At 36.9% G+C, this 23,864-nt stretch overlaps 1 protein-coding gene across 15 annotated transcripts in view; it reads right to left on the reverse strand.

Moving 5' to 3' along the window:
- Positions 1-23,864, reverse strand: part of SLC4A4 (solute carrier family 4 member 4) — a 396,171-nt gene that overhangs the window by 44,608 nt on the left and 327,699 nt on the right. For all 15 annotated transcript variants that reach the window (XM_023637993.2, XM_070263715.1, XM_070263714.1 and 12 more), the window contains 2 exons: positions 19,027-19,097; positions 8,449-8,640 (listed from right to left, as the gene is read on the reverse strand). In XM_023637993.2, the coding sequence (XP_023493761.1) occupies positions 8,449-8,640; positions 19,027-19,097 (263 nt within the window). The remainder of the gene's footprint in view (positions 1-8,448; positions 8,641-19,026; positions 19,098-23,864) is intronic.

A 23,864-nucleotide genomic window follows, 5' to 3' on the forward strand; every position in this document is an offset into this window, starting at 1 on the left:
AAACCTAGCTTGGACAAACACCATAACTTGAGGGTGTCCGTCCAACCTAACGCTGTCTGTCTCTCCAGGCTCAAACTTCAATATCCTAGGAACATAAACTATCACATTCTAAGAGAAATAAAAATTAAAATAACTCATATATAGGGGCCGGCCTGGGGGCGCAGCGGTTAAGTGAGCACATTCCGCTTCGGTGGCCCGGGGTTCACCAGTTCAGATCCCTGGTGCGGACATGGCACCACTTGGCATGCCATGCTGTGGTAGGCATCCTACATATAAAGCAGAGGAAGATGGGCACGGATGTTAGCTTAGGGCCAGTCTTCCTCAGCAAAAAGAGGAGGATTGGCAGCAGTTAGCTCAGGGCTAAACTTCCTCAAAAAAAAAATTAAAATTAAAATAACTCAAATATATCAAGGGCTTGCCATAAAATAAGTTCGGTTTTTTTAATGGTACACAGATATGCTTCAACATATGATAATCCCTACCTCCATTTATGAATGAGGAAAAGAAAAGCATGCTTCAACTAAGGTTCTCTCTTTTATATCAGACTGGTTTTAAGCTCTTTTATTTTTGTTTATCAATTTTTAATTATAAAAATGAAGAGAAGAAAAATGTTTCTGTCCTCTGCAAAATTAATTACAAAATATCTCAATTAATCTCGTAAGAAGCAACCAGCTGAAATATTTAAACTGCCAAAGCAAAGAAAAAATTAAGTGGATGGGAAGGGAAATTCAAATAACCATACGCTGTTCTCTTGTTCTTGGGCAAAAACAACCTAATAAATCTACTATAAACATACTCTTCATGAAGGATGATACTGTACTAATTATTAAGACAGTCATAATCATAGAGACACCAACAGTGAGAAGCTAGTTAATTTACAGGGGGGAAAAATGAATTTGGTTCCCCTGAAGCCACAGAGAACATTTGGTTTTCACTTTGCAAGGACCGCAGCTGCTCCTAAATTAAGTGGGGGAAAGGCCATGAGCCTGCAGAGCAGTTCTCCACGGATGGAGCTGTTACAAAGAGATGAGTGCAGCAGCAGGCACTCTGTGGGTTCTCAACAAATATTAATTCACCATGTCAATTCCTCTAATGATCGTGGTGCTTGGAAAGTGCTAAACAACAGTATAAAAAAGCATTTATTCTAGAAGGGAAAAAAAAGGATGCCAGACAAATATGTGCCTTCTGGCAATCATGAAAAGGCACAAAATACCATAAGAATTTTGAAATTTGAATCCCCCCTAGTAGCCAATGCTATGAAGCACTGTAAAAGAAACAAGAATTAATATCAGTGTAGCAATCATAATACACTATACTTTAAATCAATAATAGCCACTATAATTAGAATTAAATAAAAGGAAAGTCTGATTCGGACTCTAGGATTTTAACGCCCTAAGTTCCAGAGTCAGAAAGATTTGGGGAGCAAAAAAAGGAAATAGATTGGGCAATTTATCTGAACCGGGCTTAGAGCTTGCCAATGGAAATCTACCAGAAAAAAAAAAAGTTTTTTTCCAAGCATGGGATGGAGGGACAGGGGCCTAATGAAGTGGTTCCGTAGGGATGCTAAGGACATTTTAGCAATCAAAGGTTTCTTCCTCCATTCTGCCTCAAAACTGAGCAGTACAACAAAGAACCAAAGAGTGTGTACCAGAAGCAAATGAACAATCACAAGAGAAAGACTATGTCCCTGTCTGGTCACTAGATTCTAAGTTGAAACTGAAAATCTGGAGCTGATCTAGAGAAGAGTATCCAGGGTAATGGGAATCTAGAAAACATATCACACAAAAAATGAGGGTAAGCCTCAAGAAGTTCTATGGAGACCTGTCTTCAAATACATGAAGTCTGTCAAAGGAAAGAAAGACCAAACTTGTTCTGTGTAGCTTCAGAGGGCCAGAGCAGAGCCCAAGGACAGAGGCTGTGGAAAGGCAGATTTGTGTTTCTATCAGGAACGCCTTCGGAGATACAAAGTTCCTGTTCTGGGGAGCATTTAAGCAGCCTGCAGAAATTAAGAGGCAATGTTGGATTAGCTGGTATCCAAAGTCCTAACACTAAAATTCAATGATTAGGACCCAATTATCAAAATTTCTTGACCCTCTAAAAGGGTCTTGGATATATCCTAAAAGAACCATTATAATAAAGTGTACCAGGGGTTAAAAAGGAAGGTGGATTTATAATTTATATTAAGATACAAAAATAAAAATTATAAAAGGAATTAGGAAGTCATATGTATAAATACGTTAACCTGGAAATGGAATAGGGACATTTTGTGTTAATGCACAGATTTTGATGCTGGGGACTTTTCTATGAGGGACAAGTAAGCTGAAAGTGCTTAGGACCAAGAAACTACCATGGTCAAAATTACTTCTGTTCATCAACTGCCTCTGCGGCACCATTGAAAGCTCTCCCAAATGCTTTGGCCAAGCAGTGCTCACAACCTTATTTTTCTTGGGCCTCAATTCAGACTGTATTTTTTCTCATATGTTCATAAGAACTGAATATTTGTAATATTTGCTAAATGTTTAACAGATTGAATAGTATTTGTAATCAAATAACCCTTTGTCATTCTTCATAAAAAAATATGAAAATCAGTTTCAGATTAAAAACAAATTTGACTTTAAAAAACTACTTTCCTTGGTACAAAAATAACACAAGAATTTGAAAATCTGATTTGCCTTCACTGACAGCGAAGTCACTTTCTGAATGAGTTTCAATAGCGTGATGTGGTCTGAGGTTTCTGCAAGAATCAGCCAAATGTCACCCAGCGTCACTAACACTAGAATAGGACATAGAATACATGCCCATTATTTCTTACTCATTTTCAGTTCGTTACTTTGTTATAGTATGACAGTTTTTACCATTCATCAAGAAAGTTTCTGAGGGAAAAAGAAAATAGAATGAGAACATCATTTGATTCTTGTAAAGAGTTGTTTATAAACCAAACACATCCAACTGTAATAGAATTTTCACAGGCCAAAATGTCAACCAAGAATCATGGCTCCAAAAATACAGCTAATTATGGAATTTGAGACTGCATTTTACATGGATAAAAACTAAATGCGTCATGCGACTAAAATGCTTATTACGTTTTCACTAATTTCTTGAAACCCTACACTTTTTTCTCATCCATTAGGTCAGTTCCTCAAAGACCACCATCAACTTACTTAGGTCAAAAGAAGGCACCAAAGTGTGATCCCATAGGAGGTAATAAGCATGAATGGGGCAGAAGGATCGAAATGAGTCATTCTAATTTGAAAACTCCAAAATCTAACTTATTCAACAGATATATATATATTTAAGTTCCTACTATGTACCAGGCCCATGAATTACTTATTTTTGTATCCATATCATCTAGTATTGTATGAAGCACACAAGAGTCACATTAAATTTTTTTCAACATTGAATGAATATACTAATTAGTTATAGGATATAGAATACTGAGTATTTTAACGAAGGATTTCAAGGAACATTCTGCTCAAATGTCACCTGAAGAAAGTGTAGAAGGTGTCATAGCTGTTTATGTCACCTGGAATTTAATGATTTTATTCATTTAAATGACAATAACAACCAGGAGGCATATTTCAAAAGAATCCTACCATCACTTCAGTTCACATGAGGGTTAGAATTGCTACTTATTCTAAGAGGAGGAAAACAGGAAATTACACAGTTCCTTAAGAAAGGTATTTTCACGCCAATTACATACATCAGCCGGCCACACTAAATTTGACTATATTAAAGTACCAATAATTTTGTCTAATTGAGAGGGCTCTATAGCTTTATGAGTTCTACTAATCACAATCCTGTTTTATCTTTACACTTGTGCTTTCATTTTGCTACCACATACACAGTGATGGCATCACTTGCTAGTATGGGACTCTGGAAGAACATTTTATGTTAATGCCCTGAGCCATCTGCCACAGAAGATCACAGATGATGCTGTGATGCTCCTATAGGAAGCTTTGATGCCGAAAGACTTTGACTAAAGACTTGAGGCTAATGTAACAGACCAGTAACTGTGTGGGATAACAGATTAATGCACCCCTCTAAAAAGAATGCAGAGCACGAAGGAGACAGTCAGTGGAGGACTGGTACTCCAGCCATGTTCCACTGAGTATTAGGGCTCTCTGGAAGTGCCTGATAGACAAATTAAATCCCTGATAGGCTAGCAAAGGCAAACTTAAGTGCTCATACTGATGGATTGCTAGTGGCTTCATAAGGGAGGCCAAGAGTGGGTAAACTGACCTGGTCTAGGAAAAGGTAACAACGGACTGAACTAGAAGAACAGAAACGTAAGTGTGAGCGAGAGAGATTATAGCAGGATAATCAAGGGGACTGTGACAAGTTTAATATGACAAAGAAAACTTGGAGAGGCAAATGCGATGGATCTCCTCTTTTATCACACCAGATCCATCTTCCACTCCTTTCCACCTTGCTCTCTGCCTTAGCAGGCTGACCTGTGTAGTTTACAGCGGGCTCCCTTGCTCTCTGGGTTCCAGCTGGGTTTAGCCTGGAGCAGCCTGGGCAGGCTATTAGAGGGAAGAGCGTGAGATCAGAGAATTGATTCCTGGAGCTGTACCCCTGGGAGGTTGCTTCAGGCTGGCTACATCCTTCAACCCAAGGTCACAGTGTCTCTCGAGACAGCTGTCTCTATCCTTCTCTTTTCTTCTAGGTTCCAGCATTCACTCCTTTCCTTTGGGTCTGGGATAGTAACAACCCCACTGTTCCTAGCACTGAACACTGCACTCTCCTTTGTGGTTTCCCTAAACCTTTATTGAACCCCGCAAATCATCCTAATTTGAGTATATCATTTGCTTCCTGCTGGGACCCTGCCTGATAGACCAAATGTAATTCTAAAATTTTGATCTTGGGTGGCTAAGAGGATATGTGATATTATTAGCTGACAGAAGGAATACAGGCAGATGAGGAAGTTAAATTGTGGAAAGAAAAACCACATTTTGAATTTGCTATATGACAACTGTGGATAATCCACAGAGAGAGGTTGGCAGCAACTGCAAAAGCAGACCTAGCATAAAGATGGAGATAATAATTAATTTTTGGAAATTTGTAAGTCCTGATCATTGCTATAAGCAATAGTTTAACATAGAGAATTTATTTAAGAGATGGAGTCAGAAAACTCTCTTTAAACTTATAGAACACTAGAGCTTAAAAGGATGTTAATTGTCATCTGGTTGAGCCCTCCCTTAATGAGGGCGGTAACTAAAGTCCACAGTTAGCCATCAAAGGGCACACTGTTAGTTAATGGCAATGCTGGCACTAGGATCTACAGCTCCTGAGTTCCAACATCTGTGCTCTTACCACAAAATGCAGCATTTATCTCTACTGGACTGCTTTGCACTAGACAACAAGTATTGGGTATCTAGTCTGCAGCCAACCCCATGCTAATGGATGTGAGGAATAAAATAGAAGTATAACTGTTATCCAGCAGCTTACAGTCTTAATTGACTAACAACTCATCCAAATGTTTAGAAATGAAAATACAAAAGAGAAATGACTGTGCAAGGCGAAAAAACAGGATATTTTGGGCTGGCCCAGTGGCATAGTGGTTAAGTTTGTTCACTCCACTTCAGCGGCCTGGGGTTTCCGGGTTCAGCTTCCAGGCGTGGACTTACACACCGCTCATCAAGCCATGTTATGGAAGCATTCTACATACAAAATAGAGGAAGACTGGCACAGATGTTAGCTCAGCAACAATCTTCCTCAAGCAAAAAGAGGAAGATTGGCATTAGATGTTAGCTCAGGACGAATCTTCCTTATCAAAAAAAAGAAAATTTTGTTTGACAAGGGCACTATCATCCAGTATTCACATTTTGAGTTTTTAGAGGTTTCATGTGAATTGTTGGTGTGAGTGAGGAAGTTAGTAATAGGCCTGATTATTGTCACAGCAATCAAGGATTGTCTAATTTATCGTGTTTAAGCATACAAGTGTTAATTATATAATATAATATGTAAGTATAAGAATCTATAAACCTATCTGCTTCTACCTATAGAGACCATCCTTCTAAATGACAGCTTAAATGAAAACATACTTTGGCAAATGAGAGAGATAAAAGAAGTTATTATTCATGTATGTATGTATGAATTTATGTGTATTGTTATGATTCAGCTGTAAATGTGAAGTGAATAAGGATGCAAGGGGAGACAACAGTCTGAATGACTACACACTTAAGCATTGTTCCTTGGAAAACACATACATTTTCTCTCCCCTGTTTATTTTGTGATTTGGTGTATACAATTCTAAACTATGCTGAGAAGCTTTCTAACGGGAATTATAATTAGAATGCTATCATTATTTTATTTTCACACACTCATGACTTTCTCAGCAGCATTTATCAATGGCTGAGAAATTATCTGCTTGGGCTCCTATGAGAGGAAGATTTCTTTAAGTCTGAAGAGCTATAATCAAGTTGGGAATTATTGCTGGAAGGAATAGGTGATGTCTACATAAACACTTAAATGGTCTCTGTCCGTTTTAAGGTTGAAACAAGTTTATTTTACAAATTGTGATTTACAAGTATTTCACAAGTTTTCTACTTTTCCACCTACTATGCCTAAATAATACCAGACAGATTAAATTGGCATAAAAAGGGTAATGATTCCTAAAGTGTGAGCCGAAAAAAAAAACCTCAATGAATTAATAATGAAGAAGGAAAAAATTCAGTAGAGAAGAAATCATCCTCAAAGATGTTTACCCAGGAATCTGTTCTACACAAAACTCATACCTTGAGGAGGCAGATCAAGTAAAGCACATTTCCCCAGGTGTGAACTGGTGTTACACGCTCGAATGTCTTTAGGGACAGGCAGTTAATGTGAATGTGTGAAGCACTCAAGTCTTAGAAAATAGAGAATTGTGAGGACAACAACTTCCTGCAAAGTACAGGTTCCACCTAAGGCCTCAAGTGTATGTGTGTGTGCGTGTGCGTGTGTGTGTGGGTTTACAAACTGTGGGCTAAACAAAGAATGGCTGGGGGCTGAATTCTGCCTGTGGACCACTAGTTTGCAATGTGTATTTAGGCAGACTAAGTTGAACACTTCTTTCTACATTACACTTTGTGGAAATCTGTCATTCCTTGGGTCAGCTAGTTTGGGACAATTCATTAATGCTATGCTGTATTCCCCCAAAATCCATATGTTGAAATCCTAACCCCAAAGATGATGGTATTAGGAAGTGGGGCCTTAAGAAGGAGCTTAGGCCATGAGGATGGAGACTTCATGAATGGGATTGGTGTTTTTATAAAAGAGACCCCACAGAGATCCCTAGCTCCTCTACCACATGAGGACACAGTGCAAAGGTCCTGGTATGAACCAGGAAGAAGCCCCTCACCCAACATGCTGGTGCCTGATCTTGGCCTGCCCAGCCTCCAGACTGTCAGAAATAAATTTCCGTTGTTTATAAGCCCCCTACTCTATGGTATTTTACCATAGCAGAACAGACTAAGGCAATTATAAACCTTTCCCTTTATTTTCAATTTTATAAGAAGAATCAGAAAAATCAAAAAATTTCCTAAGTGAAAGTGAATATATTAATTTTAAGTTTCATTTCCTAGGAATCAAAAAAAGGAATTTCATCAATTGAATCTCATGTCTTCTGAAGTTTTTCCATTCCTTCTACACAAAACACAAGAGAGATATTTCATGAGACTCCAGCTGTATAGAGCAGTTCATTGATAAAAATCAGGTATAATTGAGATTACCTAAGAAATACTGACATCCTAAACACTGAGAACTGAACTGTAAAGCAAAGGATTATCTTAGTTTCATTCTGCAGGTAAAAAAACAAAATGCTGTTAACCAAATGTTGGTCTTATCTTGTAGTCTCTCCATGAACCACAGTTTTGACTTTAAGTTCACCCAAGCATATTAATGGGAGACAGGATGTCTGCCCCACCCAGCTCGATTATCTGTTTTTCCGTACTATAGCATTCATCATTATGGGAAGGCAAGTTTGGCTCCGAAGACACTCATATCTTATACCAATACTTGTGTAACAACACAGTTTAAGTTTACTCCCACAGCCCATAATTCAACTACTAAATTACTCACACATAGAACTAATGAACAAGAAATTCTACATCAAAATTCCTGATTAATATGAAGAGGTTTTGTTCATATACTTAAAAACTATGGATTTAAAAGGTCTTTTTCTTACTCACTCATTTTTAGATACTAGAATACATCCCACTTTTTCCTTTCAGTACAGTAAAAATTATGACAGAATTATGTAAGCAAAATCTTTGGAAAGTTTTTCAAAGCTAGACTACAATTATGTCAAAAATACATATGCACATGGACAAAGACTGGAAAGCAATTTTTTAAATGCACAAAACTGTATTGGAAAGGTTAAATTATAAGTTCCTTTTTCAATTTGTAAAATTGTATCACTGTTGATATAGTATAAATTCAATAAAAATTATTTAAAGCTCAGGTACTTACTGTGGTTGGGAAATAACGACTAGTTTTGAATTTTTTCAGAGCCATAGAAGAGGTGTAGGTGCCCAAGAAGAGGATGAAAGACATGAGTGTGATATCAGGAACAAATTTACAGTTGTTCCCCATGAGCTTGCCTCCAGATTTCAAACACTGCTTCGTCGACAGAAACGCCCAGTCAAAGGTAGCATTATGGTACTGAAGAAAAAAAACATTAAAATTTTTCTAGAGAAAAAGCACATCAAAAGCAGCTTTTGATACTTGATGGTCTATATAGGGATTATGCTAAATTTCTATAAAACAGTCTGAAGGTAGCCATTGGAGGGTGAAACCTGATGAAGTGTTCATGGAATAATACGTGAGGGGGCCAGGAGGCTGGCAATTGAAAGTACAATGAGTATGATGCAATCTGTTACCTAGTTTGAGCTCAGCCTACAATCACCCATTTGTTCAACAGAAACAAACCACAAAGCCCTTCTTTCCTGTCAACCTTCCTGAGAGTAAACTGAGACACAATAATATCCCAAGTCTCAAAATCTGAGACTCTGAAACACCTCTGTTGTTCGAAAAGTACTTATTTTTCAGTGCAAAGCTCCTTGTGCTTCAAGTCTATGGCCCTATGGTCCATGACCTCTAAAAATTATATGAGGTAACTACTACTTTATCCAGCACTTTCACAAATGAGCTATTTCTTTTCTAAATAATTAGAGATTGGTGATTTAAGAAATTAAACTATAAACATGTTGACAGTGCCTGTTTTTTCAAGTGCATATCCTAATAAAATATAGCTTTTTTCCTGTTGACTCCAGGTCAACGTCATGAGCATCCACTACTGGAATGTGTTGTCATGGGCTGTGGGGTTGTGTGTGGGATATCCATCCCTATGTTGCATGGCCTCAAGCTCATAAGTCAATTTTCAAATTTTCTTCTATCTCATGAATTGCTGTCATGTTGTCAGTGCTGTACTTTTTGACAGCAGCTCACTCCTGTTCCTATTTTCTGCTTCTAATACGCAGGAAAATTCTTTTGCTAGCATAGTGGATAAGGCTAGTGCACTCATCCCAAAGCTGCTTTGAGTTTTAGCTCCTATCAGCTCACAACTGCCTCCTCTAGGCAAATGCCTTCAGCGGCATAAGACCTACCTCATCTGGAATGGTATGCCCTCTTGCAACTAATTACTGAGCAACACGAATGGAGTGCTATTGACTGAATATTTGGGCTCCCCTAAGATTCATATGTTGAAAATCACATGTGACGGTATTTGGAGGTGGGGCCTTTGGGAGGTGATTATGTCATAAGGGTGGAACCTTCATGAATGGGATTAGTGCCCTTATAAAAAGACCCCAGAGAGCTTCCTTGTCCCTTCCACCATAGGAGGACACAATGAGAAGGCTGTCTATAAACCAGGAAATGGTTTCTCAACAGACACTGAATCTGCCAACACCATGATCCTGGACTTCCTCTTGGGTCCAGGGCTAATGAGTATGTTATGTGCTAAGAGAAGAGTTATTTGAGAATACCTTGCAAATAAATATGGAAAGATAAATTCCTCCTGTCTTTTGAAGGCAAGAGTTCTACCTCACACCAAACACATTAACAATATCCTTTACTATTCTAGGAATTCTCTTGACATGGGCGATCTAATCATAAAAGACGATCACACACATAAAAGAAGAATCTCTGTCCAGAAAGAGTTCATATTTTTATAGAGCTCAAAAGGTAAAGTGCTTACATAAGTCAATAAAAACATAAACTCTAGACCTTTCCCTGAAATATTTTTATCCATTAGTTTCAACTTATAAACAGCTGAATTGCATAATTATTCTTTTATCAGACTCTGCTTCTGAGAGGTGATTAATCATGTCTCATTTTGTTTTTGAGATTTCTGCATATGGATGTTTTCAGCAGAAACCATTTAAAGTTTAGAGGTCATAATAGGTAACAGATTTCTTTGTTGTAAAATCAGCAAAAATTTACCATAATTTTACAGCACTTTAATATCAGCAGAATCCTTCCTTAGAACTAGAGTTCCCCAAAGATGTAAGCTCACGAAAAAAATCCCAACTGGTAGATTTATTGATTTTCTTACAGAGATTCAGGTTGAGGTGAAAACTATACAGATGTACATGAAATGACAGACGTGTTTTCTTGCTTACATCATCTTAAAATGCCAATATCACTATTTTCTAAGCCTCAAATGATTCTTTGCATCATTGTACAGAAAATTTAACCTCCAAACACCATCTTTCACTAAGGGCTTCAGTATAAAAACTTTAGGCAGCATCTATATGTTTCAGTATTTATATCTTGATACATAAAGTTTCCCACTCCCTTAAAACTTAAACTCCAGCTAATAAATAATTCTATTTAAATATCGCTGAAGGGCATCTACATTACTTGCGTTATTTCATTGTTACTATTCAATATAAGCTGATATCAATGAAGATTAACTCCATAAAACTTCAGGCAGGATCCATATTAGGAACAAACTAAACATTAAGACAAAGCATGACTTATCTATTAAAGGTATGAATATGTAAACATGCCAAGTAGAGTGTTAGATAATTAGCTGATAATTTCATCATCACAGATACCAATTTATATAACTTTTACTCCGGTATATCTCCTTTTGTTATCTATGAAACAGATACTTTGGGGTGAAAATTATATTTTTTGCTTCAGAGGTCCTTTTTTCTTTGCCTATGGAAAGGGACCACAAAAACAATTGAAACTGCACTGATTCAAGTCAGCACTTGCTATAATCCAATGGTTTTAAAATTTTAATTATCAGTGAAACATCTTTTTCAAGTGAAATTTACCCAGAACCCCAATATTTAAAACTGAGCTATTCTGCCCTATATAGTTAGAAGGCATTGAGCCTCTCTCTCTCAACACCCCTGCCCACCTCAAGGCAGCCCCGGAGTCACTTCTCCAGAATCCTGGCTCAGTCTGAGACAACACTGCTTTAAAAATAACTCTGTCTTATTAAAAGTTATCTATCTATCTATTACTTATTAGAAGTTATCTAAAATTACCATGAACAGTTTAATCCATGACTGAGCAAACTCTATCCTATTTGCCAAATTCAGCTCACCTTCTGTTTTTGTAGATAAAGTTTTACTGAAACACAGAATCCACTTGATGGCACTAAAAACAGTAACAGCAAAACTACTTCTTAGTAAACTACTCTATATCTCTACTTGAATCCTCATGGGCATTTTAAATTTAACATGTTTGAAGTTATCTCCTGACCCCTCTTAAACCTGCTCCCTCTATGATCTTGCCCATCTCTATTAAGAGCAATTTCATCCTTCCAGATCCTAAGAACAGAAAACCTTGAGTTCACTGTTAATTCCTCTTTTCTCACAAGTAACATTATGGCAAAGACTTTATCTGAAAATACAACCAACATCAGACCACATCTCACCTATAACCACTGCTATCCCCTCTTTCACAACACCATTGTCTCCTCTGAGCTTAATTCAGGAGACTTTTACCTCACTGCTTCTGTCCTTTACTCCTTATAGGTGATTTTCACTCCTCGATGGCTTTGATCTTTATTTCCAATGCAAAATTTCACACACAGTATTTAAACGCTTAAACCAGAACTTTAAGAGCAAGACAAACAAGAACATAATCGCAGAAGTCTTCTCTGTCTTTCAGCACTCTCATAGCACATTATCTCCATTTCTCAAGATATTTATAACCTTATATTGCAAGTGTATTGTTGCTCCCCTCAAGGAGATCATCAGTATTATGAGTGGGGAAATGCTCAGAGAGATGTCTACTGAGTATGGAGACCTGGATCTGGAAGAGATGTCAAGTTTGGAGATATTGACATGGGAGTCAGCTGCAAAGAGCTGATCACTGGAGTACTAAGATTTAATAAAACTACAAAGGGAACATGTGCTGAAAGAAAAGAGTGTAAAACATCTATAGTACCCACAATGAAGTGAAGATACCACAAAAGACTATGGAAATGTCATGAGGGTGTGGGTAAAAGGAGAAGTACAGTGAGAATGTTGAACATTAAGGGAGGAGGAAATGGTAATATGTAGGAGAGAGTTGAGAGGGTCAAATGTTACAAAGAAGATGATGAGGAATGAAGACTGAGCAAAATCCACTGATTTTTTTTTTTGTAATAAGAAGATTTTCGGTAATTTCTTGACAGACTTCCGTAACTTCAAAAGACAGAAACGAGTCAAGAAATGAGTGAGAGTGAAAAGTTTGAGATAGCAAGTCCAGACTATTTTTTCAAGAAATACAATAGCAAAATGATAGGCTAGAGCATGTGAGCACTACAAGATCAAGGCAAGTTCTCTATGGCTGTTGAAGACTTTTGAGGTATTTGTGTTAGATGAGAAAGAACCCACTTACAGGGATGGAAGGAAGAAGGGGATGCTGGGAAAAATAAGAATGGAGAAAGTAAGGTGAAAGATTAAGAGAGAGAGAGATTGACTAGGACTTGGCCAACTGGATCAAGGATGGGTAAAAGCTAAAAACGACAAAAGTATAGAACCTACAGACCAAAGGGACTGTGCGTCGCAAAAAAGAACAAGAAAGAATAGCAGACCAAGACAGAATCAGAGTTCAATTTAGGATATAGCAGGCACCAAAAGAAGTCTTAGTTAATTAAGTGAATAAAATAATTCATCAAGATCCAAATATTTGACATATTCAAGGAAGATATCTACCAATTTATCTACCTTTTTCATCTGGAGGGCAAAATTAAAGTAAAATAAACTTTCAATTTAGAGTTTCCACGTAAAATATAGGATGCCCAGTTACATTTGAATTTCAGATAAACAATGAATCATATTTTTAGTATAAGTATGTCCCATGCAATATATAGGACATACTAATACTAAAAAAATTATTTACCTGAAATTTAAATGTAACTGGGACCCGTTTTTTTTTTTTTTTTTTTTTGGCTAACTCTGGTGATGCTGTTTCAATTAGAGATAAGCTATTTTGAGCAATAATAGCATGTGGAAATAGAAAAATGTAGCCAAAAGAAAATAGAAAATGCATTGGGCCCCAATTACATGAATGATCTAAGATAAGCTTTAAGGGAGCAATAAAAAAGAATAAAACGACAATTTTTAAGAGTTTCTTTGTAGGAATAAAATATGTCCACTTAAATATTAACTAATAATATAAGACAGTGAAAGAAAGTGTCTAAATGAATAGTACAGAGACTAGTAGATCAGAAGAGAGAGTAATCAATTTCATTGAGCACAGAGAAAACAAAATTTAAATTAACCCTTGAAAGAAGGACTGGTCCTTGTAGAACTCTCATACTCAAAAGGCAGTAGGAAGAAGAGTGACAGGACAATAAAACTAAAAAGGAATGACAGAGAGTGTAACAAAGGCCAATGGAAAAGAGAATAAAAGTGATAAACTTTGGATGTGTATTTCTTTTTGTATTAGCAGAAACAAAGAGATAAAGCATTAGAGAGGGGGATACCGTGAGCAAAGATGCTGATTCAAAGACACACAATGTTTCATTCATTTATCCAATAAATTCTTTATTCAAAACTTATTGAATGCTCACCATGTGGAGGAACCAACAGTGAGTGGATCAGATGGGCCAAAGCAGCTTGTTTGTGTAAATGGGTAGGAAGAAAAAAGGTGTGAAGGAAAAGGGAGCAAGTTGCTGAGGGTTTTCACTGAGGTCAATCTCACGAAAAGAAATTTCAATCTATTTTTCTAGATCTCATTTTCTAGAAAATTACTCTGTTTATGTGGAGTAGATTTGTTTGCAAATCTTAAAATTAGAATGTATACTGCAGGACTAATTTTGAACTTTAAAATATTGTAGCACCCTCCTCAAAGACAAAAGTGGGGGATATATGAGATAGAATGGGCAAAATGTTGACAGTCCTTGAAGTGAGGTGATGTGTATATGGGGGTTTATCGTACTTTCTCTCGATTTTAGTGCATGTTTTAAATTTTCTATAATATTTTTTAAAGTAGGAACATGTAATCTTCAAAGAGATTTAAGGACAGAATCGTTTTTGCACTGCACTTTCTCAATGAGAGAAAATCACAAGGATGCTACGCACAAGAAGATTAATATGACATTCCATTTCCTGTGAAAATGAATATTAACTCCTAGAACCACCCTGAAGGAACATCAAATCAAAGCACTTTTGCTTCCATGTTTGACTGCCAAGCAGAATCTATGAGACTGTAATAGTTCTTAGTCCCATGATTAACAGCATCTCCATGTAGACATGATCTGCTTCACTGGGTAATAGAATAAGCAAAAAAATAAATAAAAAGTAAAGATTCTACATTGCTTTCCTTAAGTATGGGCTGGTAAAATATGTCTTTTTAATATATAAATAAATGAGGGTAATGCTACAAATAAAAGTCTCAAGGTTAAGTAGCTAATGTACTCATTTAGGGTTTTTTCCCTACAGTGGGTAAGCCAGATTTACAGTAATCTGAAATCTTACTTTATGATCTACAGGATGCATTTGAGCTGCAGTTGTCTGTGATTATATGTATTGTCGTGAAATGTCAAAACTAATTTGTTATTCTGCTTTTGGTTAATGTATAGAAAGTTGTAGGAGACCATCACTCCCAATCTAACAACTAAAGCAAGCTGGATAAGCTATAAAATCATAGGTTTAAAAAATCCACAAGGGTGATGAGGATGCAAAAAAACCTAAATAAACTAAATTCAAAAAAGTTACAAGACCTTCACAGGAGAGAAGAAATCCATGGCTGCCTCATCCCTGGCAGAGTAGCAGGTGGAAGATAAATCCACTGTAGATGGAGGTAAGGAGAAATAAGCCAACTCTTCAATGAATTTTTACTGGGGTGACAGATTAGAATTCTGAGGAGCCCTAGGCATAGACTGAGCCTGCATCCTTCCACCAAACTTCCTCATGGTCTTTGCCAAGTGCACAGGTCATACATAAAAGGGTGGACAGGTAAGGCAGGAAAGTTGAGGGAAATCCCCCCCAACAAGACACAGAGTCTCCATCAAATGTAAGGAAGCCACTTTCCTAAGATGGGCAGGAGAGCTGAGAGAAACCCCTCTGAGGCATTCAGACACTTCTGAAAGGGCTGAGGCGTCTGCCCTCTGAAGACTGGGGCAGAGCAGTGGAGCAAAGAAAGCTCTCCCGAGACTCAGAAAGCTGGGGCATAAAAGAAGACACAGAATATTCTATGTTTCTATGCGACTTTCTATGCAACTTTCTGGGATGATGGAAATGTTCTATATCTTGTTTTGGGTGGTGGTTACATGAGTATATAATATTGTCAAAACTCATTGCAATGAACACCTAAGAAGTGCGCATTTTAAGCTATTCTTCAATTTAATAAAAAACAAAACAAAAAAGAATGTAATATGAAAAACAAATACTAGCTGATCCTTTCAATCACCTCCTCAGAGGAGACAGGTTAGATTTTGAAAATCTGGTCTCTCCATCTGAGAGCTGGTAAGCAGAAGCCAGAAGATCTTAACGCTTATGGTTTAGATACAGTGTGGATAAGCTGTGGCTGGTCTCAAAGTTTTACAGGGACCTTTTAAAGAATGTTGTTTGCAGGTTGAAGGGATATATATGCCAAGCGAGAAATCTATGGGAAAATTGATGGAGGTGAAAAGAAATAAAGACACAAGTATTCCAACAATAAATGGAAATAAAGAGAAATTTAACTTTTTGTCTTGAAGTATAGTTATTCTAGAGTTCTAATCTCTGTCTAAATGCTCTGATGCCCCATTTTTCTTGCTCTTTCTCCCTGAAAACACACCCCTACCAGTAGGAAAAAGAAAGCTTGTCTTCCTGCTAATGAAGCTGAAGAGAAAAGGCCTTCCTTCCTCTGACAGGATGTTCTTAGGGCTTTGTGAGAGGGAATTTTGCTGGTGCCCTACGGCAGCATGTCACTTTTACAGCTCCTTCTTTCATCATCTAATTGCGGGTGAAATGAAAAGAAGGAAACTAAGTCCTGATGACTGTGTGTCCTAGGAAAGGTTCAGGGTAGCAGAGCTGGCATGGGTGAGCAGAAAGAGGACTCAGTAGCCTGTCAGAAGCAGTGGCTTCCAACTTCTTCTCTCCAACAACCTGAGTTATGAAGGCATAATGATCTAGTGGAATAATAATAACACCCAAATAGAATAAGAGTAGCACCTAACATTGATTGAGAGGTGAGTTTGCACCAGCCACTATACTAAATCCTACCTATCTACTAATTTGACCCTTACAGTATCTTTGAGGTAAGTACTATTATCATAATTTTACAGAGAGGGAACTGAGAAGTTTCCACAGTCTGTTAAGTAGTGGAACGCTGCATTTGAAATCAGGCTGCCTGTCATGAGAACTCAACATCTGTAAGTCCTTCTACACGAAACACTATTCTGCTCCCCCAAAGAATGGAAACAGGCAGATTTGGGAGTTGGAAAGCCCTGAGTTCAAATCCTAGTTTTATCATACGCTGGTGATATGGCCTTTGGAAGGTGAGTTAACCTCTCTAAGCCTCAGTTTTATCTATAAAATATAGGTAACCTAAGAACTCACAAAACTACAGTGAGGATTATAGACAATTAATGTAAAGAGCCTGGCTCCTAGTAGCAGTTCAACAAATGGTAGTTATTATTGATGATAATAAATCATATTACTTCTTTAATACTCATTTCTGGATCATATACATATATATTGTGTATATTTGTGTGTGTGTCTCTATGTAAAGTATACATAAAGGAATTGATATGGACAGAAAAGGAGAAATTAAAAATAGAATAAAAGTTGTCTTTCATAATTGCATACACACATATTTTTTTTCGTAATTTCTTTCTCTAGAGGTGCTGAACAAAGCAACTTAACATTTTACTTGAGGAGTGCAATTGATACACACGTAAGGGGACTGTTGTCCTGGAGTACAGAACACTCATTGGAACTGAAAGGTAAACATTTTAATTTGCAAACATTGAAATGTCATGGTGTACTAGCAATATTGCAAGTCTTGGAACCACTCACACTTCAGTTCAAATCTTTCTTCTACTAATTTATGGCTATGTGACCTAGAACAAGAAAGGTTATTCACTTTCTGGAGCTTCAGTTTCTCTCATCTGTAAAATGGAGATAATTATGCCTGGTAGTTGGTGTTAATGATTAAAATACATATTAAACTTCATAATGATTATACGTGTAAAACACCTGGTCTCTAGTAGATGTTCCATAAATGGTAGCTAAATTAGAATGACCATTATGCCTCTATGTCCTCTATCATAGTCATACCAGAAGTCAACCACAACTTCCATTTGTTTTCTATAAGTCTTATAGTAACATCTTACTATAATTACATATCAATTACTAGAGTCTCTCTAGGACTTGCCCAAAGACAGAGCTTAAAAATTTATTAATTTTAAAGCTTTTCTTGATTAGGTACAAAAAGAATTAAGTTAGGAAACAATCTCTTTTTAAGTCAGTGGAAGTGAGTGTCTTATTAATTTTTATTGCAAATTAACTTATGGTTTTAATTAATTATATATTTTTAAAAATTTTAATTAGATTTTAATTAAAATTCTTTAAAGTCTAGAAAGAAGTATTTTTCTCTGTATTTTAGTCAAGTCTTTTGGGGTAATAGGCTGGCTGGCTCAGAGACTAAAAATTGAACTTTTTTCTGTATGTGGCCTTTAAAACATATATACATACTCTCTTACTCATACACACACACACACACACACACACACACAAAATCAGACATGGAAGAAAGAGAGGCAAAGTTTGGGAAAAGTCAGAGAAAACCGTAAGCAAAGAAGTCAAAAGAGCTGTAGAATATGAAAACAAGAGGGAAACAGGGTCAAGTGAGAGTTGTCCAGGAAAGACAAAAACATCATCTTTGAAAGGGATGTTGTGGGCACTCATTACATAATATCTGCAGAAGCGTTCTGGTCTCCTGAGAGATGGGCACTCTGTCAACACAAGGTATTATGGTTTCTGTCTTTATAACTGAGAGATTGATATTCTTTGGGAAGAGTCCACATCCAGTGTGGAAGGAACACAATTGGAAGTCTGGAACAGCACTTTCCCCTTTTTCTCCAACACAAAAGTCTCCTTCCAGTGTGCGACCTTCCATGCAAAACAGCTCATTTTTAAAGCTTAGTTCCAGTCTCTTAAAGATCCTTGGTTACCAGCCATGGGAAAGGATATCATGTGACAAGGGAAGTGGCCTGCTACAATCACCCTTAGTGAAGAGAACGCAGCAGCATTTGGTAGTCAGAAGAATTCTTAATCATTCTAGAAATAGAGAGAGGATACCATACTCTCGTTTTTCAACCTCTCACTTTCCCTTGTGAAAATATTTCAGGGTGACAATTAATGGGATATAGCAGTTAAATTCCTAAGAAGGTTTAAAAAGCATATTGTAGGAGTACGTATTCACTTCGGCTTGAAAAAAAAAAGAAAAGGGAAAAAAAAGCTGAAGGAAAGTGTTTTTTGCTGTCTCTCCACCACCACTGATTATGAAATGTGTGTTCATGCTAGGATGGCTGAACAGTAGGAGACATCATAGTATGAATATCATAATCAGCATATACAATAAGCAAGTGGTGTGAAATATTAAGTCACTTACCTTGTCAGTAGAAGAAATAGTTGGCAAATCCTCGGGAGCCAATGTGGTATCATTAGATAAGGAGATATTAACTGTAAAAAAAGAAGAAAGACAATTTTTTTATTATAAAAGTAAAATAAAAAATGACCTAAATGAATAATTAGGAATATAAAAAAGCAGGGCTAGGCATTAAAAATGCTTTAATAACAACATAAGAGCACAATTAATTTTTCTTTATTATAACTGTATTCACCTTTCACCTAGATAAAATAACCAAAGACTTGGACACATCTGCTGCACTCTGATCTGATAAGAAACAATGACAGATATTTAAGGAGATGGTATGAAAATTTATTTGTGTCAGGTTTCCAAAAAACACTTCTCTTTTACTAAAAGGCACTCAATATATTTTGCCTAGTGGAAGAAATGGCTGTTAATAAGTGAGTAAGCTTCATGTACGGTCAAATCTCACAAATTAGAGTTTTACTAATTAAGAAGTAACTTATTTGGAAGTCTGGAGTGAGTATGAGCAAGCATCTTTGCAAAATGTGTGAAAACAAAGTACTAAATAAATAAGAAATTATATAAATATAACGGGGACAAATATTTAATCTAATTTCAAAAATTGTTTTCATATAATTTGGCATCATTTGTAGATTTATTAAGATGTCACTTGCAGAAGGATCTAATTTATTTATCAAATCAACCCTCCTCTTGGACATATTTCATTGGGTTATTTTCCTATTTATGTACCTAAAATTAAACATCTTATTTAAAAAATATTCTACAATTAAAACATTTTTTTTATCAGATAAGCCTTTTTCCTATTATCAGTTACCCAGAGAATGTGGCTAATTTGCGGTAATATTGTGAAATAACACTTAGCAGGTTTTTGTCTTTAAGGATCACACAGTTCATGGAACATCTAAATTGCTACTTAGTGTTTGGTCCCCAAGCTATCCCAGCCCCCAGGCCCCTAGCCTGCCTTTTCAGCTTGCCATGTTTTAGGTTCGCCTACACATACTTTTAAGGAGAAACAAACAGGTTTATTTGACTGTTGAAATTCAGAATATAAGATCCATGAGGGAAGAATAGAAGGGGCATGTCTTGTTCACTGCTCTTCCCCAGACTCTGCCCAGTCTGGCACTTAACTAACAGGAACTCAAAAATATTTGTTTATTATTCAACCTTAAAAAAGAAGGAAACCCTGCCATTTACAACAACATGGATGAACCTGGAGGGCATTATGCTAAGTGAGATAGGCCAGACAGAGAAAGGCAAATACTGCATGGTATCACTTATAGGTGGAATGCAAAAAAAAAAAAAAAGTCAAACTCATAGAAACAGAGAGTCAAATGGTGGTTGCCAGGTGTTGGGGGGTAGGGGAAATAGGGAGAGGCTGGAAAAATAGTATAAACTTTCAGTTACAAGAAGAATAAGGTCTGAGGATGTAATGTGTAACATGGTGACTATAGTTGATAATATTGTATATATAATGAAATCCACTAAGAGAGTAGAACTTAAGTGTTCTCACTAAATAAACTAAAATAAAATTGGGCCAGCCCCAGTGGCCTAGTGGTTAAATTTGGCATGCTGCCCTTCAACAGCCTGGGTTCAGTGCCCAGGCACAGACCTACACCACTCGTCTGTGAGTGGCCTTGCTGTGGTGGTGGCTCACATACAAAAAGAGAAATATTGACAGCAGATGTCAGCTTATGGCAAATCTTCCTCTGCAGAAAAAAACAATAATAATTAAAATGAAAACAATGTGTGAGATGATGGACGTGTTAATTAACTCAATAGTGGGAATCCTTTCACAGTGTAGACACATATCATATCACCACAGTGTACACTTTAAATGTTACAATTTTATTTGTCAATTATACTTCAATAAAGCTGAAAATAATTTGTTTATTGTCAATGAAATAAGCTAGGAAAGGGGCCATTTAATGACTACAAATGAATGTGAGAAGATAAAGGCAAAAGAAATGAAATGAGAAAAATAAATAAAAGGGGAGAAAATATTTAGCTTCAGTCTTTGTTTTTCTCAATTTTGGTATCCATTCTGATCTTTGAAGACTTTGGAATTAAGCCTTTAACCTCCAGCTAGCTGCTGCAGGGCTTTTGTATTTCATCAGTAAAACAAGCACACGTGCAAACTGTCTCCTTATCCTCTCTGTTTCATTATAGGTCACAGAAAGAATCAAAGTAGGCTAACGGATGCTTGGCCCAAACAAGAAAACCATGGATTTCATGGATCCACTTCCAAAAGGAAGATGTTAGTAAATAATCATTAACAAAACCTAGGTTTTTACTACTATTTTCTTCTAAAAAGCTTAGAGTATATTTTCTTGCATTATTCCATGTGTTCACTTAAAAACATACGAGAGCATGTAACATGTATACTATTATACCCATTTTATGTTGGATGGGACTCTGAGCAAGGGATGTTAGGTTCCTTGCCCAGGATCATAGAGTTAATCAGAAGTAGAGTTGGTACCAAAACCTTGTTCAGCATTCTTCTTTTCCTACCCAGTATTTCTAATCATCAAAATCAAGATGATTTATACGGCCACAGAATTCAAGGTGGGACAGTACTCGCCAATGTTAGATGATGTGAATCTCAACTGTTAGCCAAAACGTCTGACCTGTCCAAGCGTTTGAATGAAAACAGCATATATGAAATCACAGGCACTGTTTAGATGGTGTCTGGGAAGCTGCTCTTCCTGAACTAGATTCTTTAATGCAATTTTTGTGAGCTTCCTGTCACAAGAGAGTGGAGGTCTTTTTGCAACACACTTTTCTGCATAAAAACAAGGAGCAAGAAGTAAGAGAGAAAGATATTCAAGGCTCCTTCTTTCTGAAATGAATGACAGATAATAAAGACCGTGAGTGAACTAAAATAGAATTCCAATCTGAACTTTTTAGTAACTGCTCTCAAGTTTTGGATACACGTCAATTCTGCTCATCTAAATTCCTTTTATCTTTTTAGTTTTCCTCTGAAGCAAGCTATTAAAGTGCAGTGGCTCTCAAAACCCCCAAAAAAAACAATATCAAAAAGACAGGAAAAAAATGTAAGCTTTTCCTACTTGTTTTAATAAGCAGCTGCTTCAAGAGAGAGACTTCAAAATAAATAAACAAGCACTTCCATAAATACATATTGGCAGAATATGGCAGAGTCCATAAACAAGATTAAAAGTAAATTTCTTTAAGCTCACACAAGAGAAAACGACCAATTCCAATTGAGAGCTTGGTTTATAAGAGCCAATGGTCACCATTTGGATCCAGACACACACAATGCAAATATTTTGGCAATCAACTGCAGAATGATCTGTGTATACAGAATTTCCAATATCCTTAATTAGGAGTCTAGAAAGGTCAAACGGAAAAGCCAAAATGCACTGCACTTTGTCTGTCTTCACTATTTTCTAAGCACCATGGATTATGAAGCAAAGAAATTCTTTGCCCTAGGTTCTCTGGCTAATTCAGAATTAGCCGATTGTCACTGGGACACTCTGTGTCCCATACTTGGTTTCAGGGAGTTTCCACAGGTTGATCATTTTATGTTACTTGGATTTTCACTTCTTGATCCTCCTTCCCGTGTATCAAATGCTAGCTGATCCTCTGGAACAAGGGAATGAACATTGTCAGTAATAGACATTTAAAAATGTGTCTGTGAGTTTTTGATCGTTAGCTGGCTTTTCCTTCTTTATGTTTAATGAGAGATCCTGGAGAAAGAACGGGCTGCAGGAGCTATAAGCGGACACATCCATGTGTCAATGTTATATACCTCCCGCATAGGGAATATCAACCGCACTGATACCAACTGCACTGTTTAAGGTTGTCCTTCTTTATCCTCTAGTGACCTGGCACCAGGAACTACCCCATAATGCCTCTGCTTTACACATTAGCAGGAACTATACCATCAGGAATACGCACAAAGCTCACTTGAGGCTATGAGGTCAAGTATGAGCAACCACTGGCCATTGAGGCAGATATGTCTGCTTTGATGTATCACCACACCACAGTGTGGAGAAAGAAGTACCAGGAGAACTGGGCTGGAATTCTGGCTCCACCACCTCCTGAAGCACAGTGTCCCAAACTCCTTTGCCACATAATCTTAAGGAAGTTACCTCACTCCTCTCAACCCTCACTCGTCAGGTCCCTTATTTGTGAAATTGGATTTGAAACCATCCACTTTACAAGGCTACTGTGTGGATTAAATAAGACAATGTAGGCAAAATTGCTAGCACAGTGTCCAGTACCAGAAAAGATCTAAATAAATGGTAGCTAAGGTGACTACTAGCTTTATGACCTGGAGAAAGCAGGACTTTGCCCCTGGAAAGAATGTCAGCTACTTCTCAAGGTTTGTGTGATGATTAAATACCTATATATTATATTATAATAAATAGTAAAATATAGTTTATTCAAATCCCCTAGTAAAATGTCTGGGACTTGGATGGTGCTTAATAAATGTTAGCCAAATCTGAATCTATACTCTCAACACAGCTTTTTAGCATTACAATAATGTGGAACTGCTTAACCTGCTCTGAATAAGAAAAAATTTAAGAGCATTCTCCATAATAGGGAAACTTTAATGTTTTCTTCCATTCTATTTAAGCAACAGCTTGAGAAAATTGAGCAACTGGAAAATAGGTATAGAATAAAACTGAATAAGTTTCTTGTCTGTATGGTCATGTCAGATTTAAGTGTCCTGGAAAACTTAAGCACCTGAGTGCTTCTTGATATAGTCAAATATTTATACTTTAAATTTATAGATCAATAAAAGGGCAAAAATGGCTTTTGTAGGGATGACAAGGTGAATGAGGAAAACTTTGGGAGAAGGAGCTCTAGGTGGA

The sequence above is a fragment of the Equus caballus genome, chromosome 3 (genome assembly GCF_041296265.1).
Source record: "Equus caballus isolate H_3958 breed thoroughbred chromosome 3, TB-T2T, whole genome shotgun sequence".
Taxonomy (NCBI): Eukaryota; Metazoa; Chordata; class Mammalia; order Perissodactyla; family Equidae; genus Equus; species Equus caballus.